The 12,896-nt window shown below is 52.7% G+C and overlaps 1 protein-coding gene across 4 annotated transcripts in view; it reads left to right on the forward strand.

Moving 5' to 3' along the window:
- Positions 1–12,896, forward strand: part of ADARB2 (adenosine deaminase RNA specific B2 (inactive)) — a 227,979-nt gene that overhangs the window by 196,452 nt on the left and 18,631 nt on the right. For all 4 annotated transcript variants that reach the window (XM_061126592.1, XM_061126593.1, XM_061126594.1 and 1 more), the window contains exon 4: positions 11,768–11,882. In XM_061126592.1, the coding sequence (XP_060982575.1) occupies positions 11,768–11,882 (115 nt within the window). The remainder of the gene's footprint in view (positions 1–11,767; positions 11,883–12,896) is intronic.

The following is a 12,896-nucleotide window of genomic DNA, read 5'->3' on the forward strand; positions in this document are numbered from 1 at the left end:
TCTACAAATGGCATTATTCCATTCTTTTTATGGCTGAGTAATAGTCCATCATGTATATGTACAACAGCTTCTTCATCCATTCCTCTGTCAATGGACACTGGGGTTGTTTCCACATGTAAATACTCAAGTTTTAAAGATGCTGTAGTTCTCCCATGTTAGATGACAGTAGAGATTATTTCTCTGAAGAATATTTTGAAATAACAAAAGAAAACCATTTATCACTGTTCCACAGTTTAGTTAGGTAACTCTAAAGACCAAAAATTCTTAACGAGCCCCTTCACATCTTTTGTGGTCTCTGAATAAACCAGAATTCTAGGCACAGAAGCAGTCCCATCATTAGCAGGTCTAGAAAAAAAGGTACATGGCATTCCGATGACCAGACCACTATGTCCACCCTACTCAGGGTCCTCTTCCTCTCTATCTGCATTGTGACTTCTCACATTGTCCCCATCTTAGCTTTTCCTAAGTTGCTTTAAGAGGCCAAAAAGTACAAACCAATTCATTTCCTCGCTTTTGACTGGTGTTCAAATGGCACGCCATCCCCGCCAAGCTTCCTGCTCCAAACTCCCTAGTGGGCTTTCCAAGACTGTGTAACATTTCGGTTTTTCACTGTTCTGACTTTTCTCCTTCCTGGGTCACATCCAGGCCCTTGGCCCCCAGTCATCCACCAGTGAGTGTGGCAATGCCGGGCTCTGTCCTAGATGTTCAATTTGACCCCAAACAGAAGGGCCTTGTGCTGGGCCTTCCCAGGACACTGGAAGTGGAACATTCTCCGCGAACAGCTGAGAGGAGATGGACACACACAACAATGACACTGGCGATGTTCCCACTGGAGGAGAATGTGAGCTCACACCCCTGCCTCCTGTCCTCACCCCAGGCGTCCTGCTGGTGCAGCTGGGACCTGCCCTGGCACCTGCCCTGGGACCTGCCCTGGGTGCTGTTAAATCTGTCCTCACCCTGGGTATCCTTGTCCTGGTGCTGTTAAATCTCCCAGGAGAAGCTAGCTGGTGGATGAGGTGGTGACCACATCACGCCGGGGTGCACACACAACAGTGGGTGGGGTAGAGCTAGTTAACTATGGCATGTGGTGGAGGAGACGCCCCATGGAGGGAGGAAGCAGGCTGGCTGGATGCATCAGAGGGTCCACACAGCTCTGAAGTTGGAAGAGAAAAAGAAGGCTTGATCCCATGGTGTCACCACCAGACGGGGTGGTGTGACTTCAGTGTAAAGGTGCGACGGCTATGGGAAAGCTTCCCTGGGCCTGGCAGCGTCAAGGGGGTCATTGAGGAGTCTGCCACCTGCTCTGGGTCCGTTTCTGCAGCTGCCGAATGGAAGTCAGGCCCACACACACGTTTCCAAAGCCGAAGGCCTTGTCAGCGGGATCATAAACACATCATCCACTCAGGATCTGCCAGCTGCAGCCACCAAGTTCAGGGGGATTGTCACTCGTCTGGAGGAGAGGGAAATGGGGAGACCGCCCTCCCACCTGCTGGGGCAGCTCCGTTCTCCCTGGGCCTCCAGCCCCATACTCAGCAGACGATACATGTCCGCACGGCGGCCTCCAATGGCCTCGGAAATGAGACCTCCCGCGGCACACAGCGCTGACACACAGGCCGATCTTAGCTCACCTGCAGCAGAAGGGAAGTTCAGTTCTCCCTCATGTCAATCACCCAGCCTTTGTGCAGCCGACTTCAGCCACCTCCCCCACCTCTCCCACCTGATGGAGCCTTCTTCACAGAATCCCGTCTTCCATGGGATCTCACATCTCTCCTTTGTTTGCTCTCCCTTCCCCAATGACCGCCAGCCCCTCCAGCCAGCCCTGCCTGGACCCCAGATGCTGTCTTCTGTTTTGCATTTATGTTTCAAGAAAGACATTGTCCCACCGACAATCCGCGAAGCGTCGGCGACTGCAGTCTGTTATCCAGGCTACAAGGCCATCTGGACTTCCTGCTGAAAAGGTTGGACATGGTTTTAGGCAAGATTTTTATCAGATCCGTGAGGAAAACAAAGTCTCGAATGCATTACCGTCTTCCAAGGTTGGTGTCAGATTTTTTTCCCCTTGTCAGTTGCAAAACAAAGCGCAAAAAGATGACAAACCCAAGGAGCTGAGAATGAAGATACGCATCTCCAGAGGAAGCTTTGTCAAAGGCAGTGGAGGATAAACAAAAAATAAATTAGTTCTGGTTTTATCAGAAACTGGACAGACCTCCACTGGCATAATAGTCTCTGTGGCATCTCCAAGCCTTCCCAGGGAGTGCCCTTAGAACGCAAAGGGAAAATCCGAGACGCTCACAACAAAGGCAGATTGCTCTCCAAAACCTATCAGCAGGTCTTTAAATGTGCACAAAAAGAAAGACAGAGGGGAAGGAAGGAAAACCAATCCCAGGAAAAGTCAGGCTGCTTAGAAATCTCTTCTTGTTCTCTGTCTGTCTGTCTCTCTCTCTCTCTGTGGATGAGACACAGACTCTTCTAAAAAGGTTCAACTTTTCAGTCAAAAAATGTTGGTTTCTTAGCAACATACCTGCTCCCAAAGGCTGTGGGTTTTTTCTCCCCCCAAGTTATTGAGGAAAATTCTGGATGGTTCTCAGGCCAGCATCGTCCCCTAACAAGGACCCTCTCATGGAGAACGGGCTGCAGCCATGGTACACACACACACCCGCTCTCAGTCCTTGACCTGGGCCCCCGGTTGCAGACTTGCCAGGAATGGGCTGAGACCTCAAATGGAGGACCAGGGTCACTTCCCCCAGATGCACAATGTCCAGGGGAGGGACGGAGTTTCACCCTGCGGTACAGCCACCACCCCATGAGGGGACACAGGCCCCTCCCCTGCCCCAGGTACAACACTGCCCCGGCAAACACCCACCTCGTCGTATCAGGAAAAAGAAAACTCCCAGCTCGGTCTGTGTGTCATGATCCCAGATGTCTTCACAGAGAAGGAAGGACCCAGCCTGGCCTCAGAGCCCAGCACTCTGTCTAACCAGGGGATAAGTAGGCTTCGCAGTAAAGTGATGGTTGCTGGAAATGTAATTTACAAATTGCTTTCCACTTCTCTCTGGACAGACGTTTGTTTCGTCTGCTCTGTTCCCACAAGTGCAAGCCCTGGTGCTCTAGGTTCTCTTAGTTTAGTTGAGATTCCCTCTGGGACAGGCTGGGAATCTCAGGACAGAAGGATGGACGGATGGGTGTGGTGTGGTGTGGATGGGGAAGCAGAGCGTGGTTAAGGGTCAGGGTAAGCGTGGCCCCTGTGCTCTGGGCTCAACACCCAGCCCAGCTGAGTGTCCTGGGGACAGTGACCTTGACGAGGAGGCTGAGGGCAGGACCCAGGGATGCTGCATCCATGCAAGGTTAAGGGGGTGGGGCATCTGGGGACCCGCCTGGAACCACGTGGGACTGACTTCCTGTTGTGGGTCCTGATTCTTGCTGAGTGTGGCGGGGGCACCGGTGAGGGGAGCAACCCTCAGGCCTCTGTGTGTCAGCTGACTGTCCCCAGGCGAGGATCCACCCCGGGCCCCATGTCTTCAGCGGAAGTTGTGGATGGGTGAGGCCCGAGGCCCCACGTGGAGCAGCTCCCGACCCTGGGGCGCCAGGGTCCAGTCTGTGCCTGAGGAGTGAGGCAAAGGCCAGGTTCAGTGTCCACACGTGGAGTCAGGAAGGCCGCCAGTCCCAGGCAGAGCTGGGCGCCCTGTGGAGACTGGACACCAGCCTGGTGGCCAAGCAGCTGGGTGGCCAGGCCAGGCTGGGGCAGACACTGACCGCCATGCAGCCTCCCCCCACCCTACCCCTGAGGCCCTGAAGGCTCACCTCAACCCCTGAGACGGCCGCCAGGCTTTGGGGACCCTGGGCCTGTGGTCCCCGGAGCAGCTCCCAAGTGTCCGCTCTGCCCAGAGGACGCCTAGGAATGTGGACCGCAACGGCAACAAGGGCTCTTTGTCCCTCCACCGCCTCTGAGGACCCTTCATCCACCCGCAGGGGCAGGACGTGAAGACACAGTCCCTTTCACGAAGATAAAGGCCCTCAGTGGGGCGACGCCGAGTCCTTTCAGAATGCAGGTGCCTCTGGCTAAGCACTGCCGGACGTGAATCTAGTAAGAACGCACTGTCACCCCAGAGGATCCGCTGTGCTTCCAACACACCCGGGGGCATCGTCTCCACAGCCCATTTGTTTTCAGCGAATTTGCAGCATCACCCAGCACTCCTGTAGATTCTATGAGCACGTTGGGTTTCTGTGTCCTCCAGGCCCATCCACATTGTCGCAGACGCAGGACCCCCTTTTTCATAAAGGTGAACACGACTCCATGGTGTGTGTGTGTACACGCATCGCGAGGCTGTTCTTGAGTATGTGATCCCTCAGCTTTGTCTGCCTGGGAGACACCCTCTCACCTTCATTTGCAAAGAGCGGCCTTTTTCTTTCCTTGGTGCTTTGAGGCCTGCAAGGTTTCTGCTGAAAAACCTGGTGGAGACCTCACGGGTGTCCCTTATCCAGGATGAGTCCGTTGCCTCTTGCTGCCTTTAGAAGCCTCTGTCTGTCTACGACTTTTGCCATGGAATCACCACATGTCCTGGCCTAGACCTCGTGCTGCTCAACCCACTTCAGATCCTTTGCTTCCTGAGTCTGTGTCTGTTTCCTTCTCCAGATTCAGGAAGCTTTTTTATTGCTGTTTCTTTAAATAAGCTTTCTGCCTCTTGTTCTGCCTTTGCTCTCCTGGGCTCCCCATAATGTGTCCATCAGTCCTTTAACCTTGTCCCATAAATCCCTCTCCTGTCCATCCTTTTTTCCTTTTTTCTCCCCTGGATAGTTCCAAGTGACTTGTCTTTGAGTTCACAGATTTCTCTAGAAAGAGGAATTCCTGCTCAAGCAGGTCTGCTGGTGAAGCTCCCTGTTGTGTTTTTTCATCACAGTCATTGTATTCTCCAGCTCCCGAATTTCTGTTTGGTTCTGTTTAATGATTTCTGTCTCCATTAAGCCCCTCGTTCTGTTCATGAATGGCTTTCCTGGTTTTGTTGAGCTGTCTATCTGTGTTCTCTCGTAGCTCAGTGAGCTTCTATGAAAACAGTTGTTTTGAATCCTTTGTCAGGAAATTTGTAAATCTCCGGTTTTCCCAGTGCTGTTTACTGGAAACGTGTTTTGGTGTCATGGCTCCATGTCCTTCACGCTCCTGGTAGTCACATCTTGCCTTAGTGTCTGTGAGTTGAAGGGACGGTCGCCCTTTCCAGAATTTAAGGACTGGCTTCAGCGGGAAAGCCCTTCACTTGCTGTGGTGCTGGGCACCAGCTGGTGGCATGCATGGTGGCCTGGGGGTGGTGCTGGTTCCCGGAGTGGGAAGCACCAGGCAAAGGGTCCAAGTGTGCGTCCCACGGTGCTGCGTGCAGGGTGTGGGGACAATGACCTTCCCCACCCCGGATGTCCAGCTGCCTCCCCCTCCTGTCTCACACAGGAAGCACGCGGTGGTGGATCCCTGGTCTTGGGCCTCCATGAACTTGAAGAATCGCCCAGTCCCAGCTTCAGTCAGTGCTACAGGTGTGCTGTTCAAAGCTAGTTAGCAATTTAACCTACTTTATTTCTCCTTTGGGAACTGATTCTCAGGGTAAAGAGATGAGATTAGGGTCCAAGTCACGAGACAAAGGGTCTGAGAGCTCAGCATTCGGAGAATGGCGTTGACATCCTGGTAATTTTTTGGAACAGGTGTGAGGCTCCCTTGCTATTCAGGCAATAGCTAAACAACCGCTTCCAAATTTAACAAAAGCTAAGAAAGTAAACTCCACTTCCTCTGAGGGGCTGCGCTCCCCACAGAGAGCCCTTCCCTCTCGATGCACAGCAGTGATTCTTCTTGTTTACGTCGTCTTCAATACAGACGAGCTCAAACAGCCATGAATCAGCCCCAAACAGAGGCCCTCATCTGTGCACGTCCTCATGTTTTCACACTAATGAGAATTTAAAGATTCTAATTAGACCCAGATGCAAAATATCTCCCTGAGAAAGCACCAGTGCAACAAAAACAGAAATATCACATTTTCCAACGTGGTTTTAGTTTTCTTCTACATGTTTATTGTATTGAAGTTAATTGTTTAAGCAGTAACTGCTGTTAACATGTTTAAATGAATGTGTCTATATCTCACCATTCAGATAATTGTGAGTAACTACAATTTACCTAATCGATATGTAGATATGCTGGCATTTGTGCACACAACCTCAACTCCCAATTATTCAAGATAATGAACGTGGGGTCTCCTTACTTCTTCTCTTCGGCTTGTTGGTGTGTGGACAGGTGACCACGGTGGCTGCCTCTAGGACTATATGTGGGTGAAGGGAATGGGCTACCCTGGGCACTCAACTCCAGGCAGGCCCCCAGCCCTGGGGGGATATTGAGTCAGGGGCTCCTTCAGACAGAGGACTCTGTCTGACTCATCTCTAGATTTCAGAAGCTTGAAATCAGACTTGAAACCCACAAGTGTCTTGCTCAATAAATTTTGATTAATTTCTCTGCCCTGGGGTGGGGGTTTGGGGGCGCTCTAGAGGCCCCAAAGGCAACATACACTTTGACTGGGTTTTGTGGAGGTGGGGGAGTGGTGTGTGTGTGGGATGGGGGTCTTGGGGTGGGGGGCTGAGGAGGGTGGGGATGTTGGAGTGGGTGTGTGTGGAATGAGGGGGTGTGTGGAGGGTGTGGGGGGATGTGGTGTGGGAGTGTGTGTGAGATAGGTGTGTGTGGAGTGGGTGTGTATCTGGATGATGGATGTGTGTGGAGGAGGTGTGTGGTGTGGGGATGGTATCGTGTGGGGATGTGTGTGGTGTAGCCATGTGTGTGGTGTGGGGTGGTGTGTAGAGGGTGGGTGTGTGTGGGGTGTGTGTGTGTGTGTTGTATGGGGATGTGTGTGGGGTGGGGATGTGTGTGGGGTGGGGATGTGTGTGGAGGGTGGGTGTGTGTTGGGGTGAGGGTGTTGGGATGGGGGTGTGTGTGGGGTGAGGGTGTTGTGGGGTGAGGGTGTTGTGGGATGGGGGTGTGTGTGGAGGGTGGGGGTAGGGGGGTGGGGTGTGTGTGTAGTGTGGGGGTATGGGGGGTGAGGGTGTGTGTGGAGGGTGGGGGTGTGTGTGGAGGATGGGTGTGTGTGTGGTAGGTGTGTGTGTGTGTGGAGGATGGAGATATGTGTGTATGGGTGTATGTGTGGGGTGGGGTGTGTGGGGAGTGTGTGTGTAGGGTAGGGGTGTGTGTGGAAGATGGGGGTGTTGGGGTGGGTGTGTATGTGTGTAGGTGAGTGTGTCTGAGGTGGATGTGTGTGTGTGGAGGGTGGGTGTGTGTTGTGGGGTGGGAGTGTGTGTGGGGTGGGTATGTGTGGGGTGGGGTGTGTGGCGGGGTGTGTGTGTAGGGTAGGAGTGTGTGTGGAGGGTGGGGGTGTTGGGGTGAGGGTGTGTGTGTGGTGTGGAGGTGTGTGTGTGAAGGGTGGAGGTCTGGGGTGGGTGTTTGTGTGGAGGGTGGGTGTGTGTGGGGTGGGGGGTGTGGGGTGGGGGTGTGGATGGGGGGGTGTGTAGTGCGAGAGTGTGTGGGGGGTGGGGTGTGTGGGGGTGGGTATGTGTGGAGGGTGGGAGTGTGTGTGGGGGGGGGGGCGGGGGTGTGTGTGAAGTGGGGGTGTGTGTGGAGGGTGGGTGTGTGTGGGGTGGGGGTGTGTGTGGAGGTTGGGTGTGTGGGGGATGGGGGTGTGTGTGGGGCGGGGATGTGTGTGGGGTGGGGGTGTGTGTGGAGTGGGAATGTGTAAGGAATGGGGCTGTGTGTGGGGTAGGTGTGTGGGGATGTGTGTGTGAGTGTGTGGGGGTGGGTAGGTGTGGGTGGGGTGTGTATGTGTGGAGGGTGTGTGTGTGTATGTGTGTGGGGTGTGGGTGTGTGTGGGTGGGTAGGTAGGTGTGGGGTGTGTATGTGTGGGGGGTGTTTGTGTGTGTGTGTATGTAGGTGGGTGGGGATATGTGGGGGGGTTGCGGGGGGGTGTGAGTGTGGGTGGGTGTGTATGTGTGTGTGTGGGTGTGTATGTTGGGGGCGGATTTGGACACTGCTATTGCCAAGATGATCAGGAAGGGGCCGCTCGGGCACCAGGCTGATAAGCTCGATGTTTGTCAGTGACCCCAGAACACCTGGCCCGAGGCAGACAGCAGGATGGACAAGTCAGAAAGACGAGTGTAGACCAGCCAGGCAGCTGGCAGTACAGTCAGCCTGACTCCAAACCTTCGTGTGATGTTTAAAGGTCTTCCAAACTGAAAAATAACAACAAATGTAAAGGTGATAAAAGATCAGCAAATGGTCTAACTGGTGAGCATCTTCTCACCCCAAATTGCCAAGTTTTCACTAAACCTGGCTGCGTGAAGCTTTGATGTGTGTGTGATTTCTCCTTACAATCGATGGATTCACAGTGCACATCCGTGCCCAGGGGTGTAGGTCAAGTCAATAGACAGCTTTCCGGGCCCCTCAATGTTCACCCGTCGTCCAGATTCTTTGAAAGCATGCCCAGTAGATGGCATACCTTGGGGTCAGGGTCATCCAGGGAGCAGGGAGGGATGGCCCAGGGGAGTCGTGGGCACAAGAGAAGCCGTTTCCGGAATGGCCATCTTGACTGTCACTGTCCAAGCTCTGTGCCGAGTTCAGAGCTTTTCCATGGTGCCGGTGAACAGTGACAAAGGCCTTCCATTTTTCATACCTTCCTTCAGATTCATTATAGGCATCAGTAATTCAAGATAGAGAATAATTGAATCGTTGCACACGTGTTCACCAATCCCTGACTTTGAAATTAATGAGGCTTTATTGCCATTGTCGGTAAACAGGAGCCATGACCAAGGCCCGGAGCCCAGCTTTTCCTTGGACCCAGAGGAGTGTTGAGAGGGAGGCTGGGGAAGATCCTCACCTGTTCATGTTCATGGGATCCCCTCTGAGCCGTGCCCACCTTCTGGCTGCCTGATGACCATCCCCGCAGCTTTTCCCCAGCCTTCTCGGTTCCAGCCACATGGACGGCCAAGAGCAGACACAAGTCAGCCCCACTCCCTTGACCGCTGGCAGCCTGCCTCTGCCTCCAGGTGCCCACCCACCTCATGTGCTATAGACAAGGTGGACAGGAGGGTGAGGGTGCCCCATCCTGCCCTGCCCATATGCAAATCTAACCTTTCTGATATTCCAGCAGTATAAACCCGAAGGCGGGATTTCAGCAGGAAAATATTTACCCACAGCTCTCTCCCTCATAATCTATCGATTTTAATATCCTCCCCACTTTGGCTGAATGTCAATTTTACCCCAAGGACTGCTCCTGCAACACATTTTATTTACTTAGGCTTTTCAAAATATTAGTGTTGGAAATAAGTGGAGTTTGAGTCTTTTGGTGTTCCTATTTAAAGTTTATTTTTCCTATTTGAATAATGCCAGTAATTTGCTTCGGTAATTGGGGCCGGCAGGCAGCATGCAGACCACATACACACAAGTAGCATTGCATTCCTGTTTTCACCGGGAACGCACAGCTCATTAAATGCCGAGCCAACTTCCCCACTTAACCTCTGGAAGCGGAGCCACCTGATGATCACCATCGTTTAACCAGAAGCCAGTCCACTCTCCTCTGATCACTTCTGTTCCAAGTGTCCAGCCTGTGCCAAGTTCTGCACGAACAGCATCAGCGGACCCCAGACGGAGCTCATCAGGCCCTGAAGGGGCTGGGCGGCTCTACAGACTCCGCAGACCCCACCCCAGTCATCCCGTCTGCTTCTGTAGAAGAGAAGGGGGCAGGCCCCTGGGTATCACGTTTCCTCCCACTGTAAGCCCCAACAGAGGCCGTGACCCACTTGGGGAAGACACAGCAACCCTCTCCTGCTACCAGGGACCTTCGGATAAATCACCAGCTGCCGGACAACCTCTTTTTCATATTTAACAAGGAATTTATGTTGCAAACGACGCTTCAGCTCATTATTCAGGATTTTTGCAGTGTGTCTTTAGAGCTTCTCTGCACAGGGCTTTTGATGTTGCAAAGCTGGCTTCTCACCCATCCCCACATCCACCCTCTACTGTCCCACCCAGACCCCACCAGACTCTCCCCTGTCCGCTGTCCTGATGGGCAGACCACCCACCCTGAGGGTGCCAAGAGGGGCTTCACCACGACTCTCGCTGGGCTTGTGCCCAGGGGCTGAACCAGACCAGACTTGGGGGTCTCTGTAGGACCCCTCCCCTCCCCATCAGGACAGACTAGACCAGAAAGCATTGATGCTGCACTGCACAGCCTGTGGGCTGGAAAGACCCCCTCAAAGTTTGCTGTTGGTTGGGGTGCTCGCCTCCACCCTAGGAGACTGAAGGAGCTCCACGCAGCCCATGGAGGCACCCTGGAATCTGAACTTACCAAAATAATTCAAGACACAAGCTTGCTTTTAAGCATTTAGCTGCTTCTACCATAAACCAAATGGAGAAAAATCAAATTATCTCAGAGTCTGATTAGTTGGGTCTGCAGTAACCAGAGTTGACTGTATGTATTAAATCTCAAGTGATTAAAACATTAAAAATTCCTAGTGTTAAATTAGACGGTAAGTCTGTGTCTCCCAACGTGAATTCTAAGTTTCTGCCTGGCTTCTAACACAACACGTAATCAACAACAAGATTTACACATATAAATCCAACTATGAAGAACTACATGCAGCTGCAAGCATATATGTGATTTAATTAAAGCCAATCACTGAAAATAGTTGCAGTGCTGGGGATGAGGGGATGGGGGGCTGGGGAGATGGGGGACTGGGGTGTGGGGGGTGGAGAGGGTTTGTGAGGGAAGGAGGCCTGAGCACAGAAAGCTCCAGGCTGAGTTCCTTATGAAGCCCAGTCTGTTCATTTCCCAGAAGGTCTGAGGAGACACCTCAGTGCCTTAACAGAGGACATGCACTTTTCCAATGCAGATGGTTATTCACGATTCTCCTCTTCTGACTTTTAAACCCAGAAAAAGTAAGGGTCGTAGTTCAATATATAAACATTCCATAAAATTCCCCCTGGCAAAACTACAAGCAAGACTTTTCAAAGCCACCTTAGAAAGTAATGCTGGTTAAATACCAAAGAAGTGAGACGTCTCAAAGCCGCCCTAGGAAGTGATACTGGTTAAATACCAAAGAGATAAATTTTAACCAGCTAAATACCCCTGTACATCTTAATTAGACTGTTCTCCACCCAGAGTAAGAAAAGTTAAAGAAATCTTTGCTTCTTTCTTTCTACATTCACCTTTATAAAATGTTAATTGAGAAATACGCTTAACATAAATGTCAAGGACCCCTTAAAAGGATAAAGAAAAAAGGCTTGTAGGGAGATGTTTAAAGGAAGGTCTTGATGGAGCGTGGGTGGTTCAGAGGCCAGATGGGGACAGGGTGGGAGAGGGCTCTCAGAAGTGGGGGTGGGGGGCTCTGGACCCCGCCATCCAGGAAGCACCTGGAAAGTCACTGAAGAGAAAGGGTGGTTCCCAGATGTTTGGGTGATTCCTGGGTGTTGGGGTGATTGGTTCTGTAACACAGGGAAGAAAGTGGGAACCAGCTGTCAGCAGTGTGAGCACCAGAACCCCCCCCCCCCACTGAAGAAAGCCTCTGCGAGGTGGGAGGGAGGTGGGGACAGTCCCCCCCAGGGTCCTGCTTGAGGGCTCGTACCCCAGGGCCATGCTGGACCAGAATCGCCGTGGCTGGCTTGCCATCTTGAGGCCGGGGGGTCACAGAGTGGGCAGCGGGCCGCGGGCAGAGTGGAGGAGGAAGGAGGCGCTGTCACAAGGCTGCTGCTTGTGTTTTCCAGGAGTTTGCAGACGCTGTGTCCCAGCTGGTCACGCAGAAGTTCCGAGAGCTGGCCGCAGGCCTGGCCTCAGCACACGCCCGCCACAAGGCACTGGCTGGGATTGTCATGACCCGAGGTAATGCCTCCCCACAGGGAAGTGGGGGCAAGCCTGGAGACAGAAACCCCTGCCCATGAAGACATGGAACAGAGCAGATAGTCTGCCCCCTAGAGCCCCGAAGAAGGGTGACCAGAGGGCACGGAGTCCCTTTTCGTCAGGCATGTCCCCACACCCCGTGGTCAGGGGGACCGCAGCATCCTGTCTGCAGGAGCTCAGGCAGGGTCGGGCCCCACAGGAAACCCCTTACCCTGAGATTCTTCAGCCCCCCTCTCAGGATACACACCACCTATACAAGACCATTGCAGGAGACAGAAGGCAGGCCTTCCCCAGCCCCCACCCCTAACCGCTCACGGACGGTGACAGAACAGGTGACAAACAGCCCATCAGGGCTGCTCTTACCAGCCAGGTTCAAGAAAGCGATGCTTAGTTTTAAACCATCAATTTGGGTGAAAACATCTCACTACTAAATAACCTACTAGTAGTAGCTAGCCATCTGGTTATTTGAATTCAACTGTTTCTAGGTGCAAAGTTTGAGGTGAGCTGGTAATGACCTACCAGAGAACAATTACTGTCCAAAAGCATGGGTGTTAGAAGCCAGACAGCTGGCCTGCTTCCCTCTCACTCTAGACACCAGAGGCTCCTCCAGGGCCACCGAGTGCAAGGCCTCTGGGGTCGGGGCGGTAGCACAAGGACACTCACTCAGTCTTTCCACGTTGGGAAAACACAAATGAAAATGCCTCCTCCCAGGGTAAGCTGGTGACTAGGACGAAAGACATGAAGAGCTCTGGAATATAAGAATCACTTTATAAGGGTAATGTTCTAAGTCAAAGGCAAGTCTCTTCCATCAGTGACACTTGAATTTGGGGCAGATGCCCCACAGGAACCACCAGCGTTTGGTAACCCTGCCACTCTGCCTTGATAGAATCAAAAATGTCCCAAACTAAGGACTAAGAGCCCCCCTCCCCTGTCCAGACCACTGCTGCTGGAGGCAGCCCTCCATCCACGTGGCCACAGCAGGCAATCCACGTAAAG

The sequence above is a fragment of the Dama dama genome, chromosome 23 (assembly GCF_033118175.1).
Source record: "Dama dama isolate Ldn47 chromosome 23, ASM3311817v1, whole genome shotgun sequence".
Classification (NCBI taxonomy): Eukaryota; Metazoa; Chordata; class Mammalia; order Artiodactyla; family Cervidae; genus Dama; species Dama dama.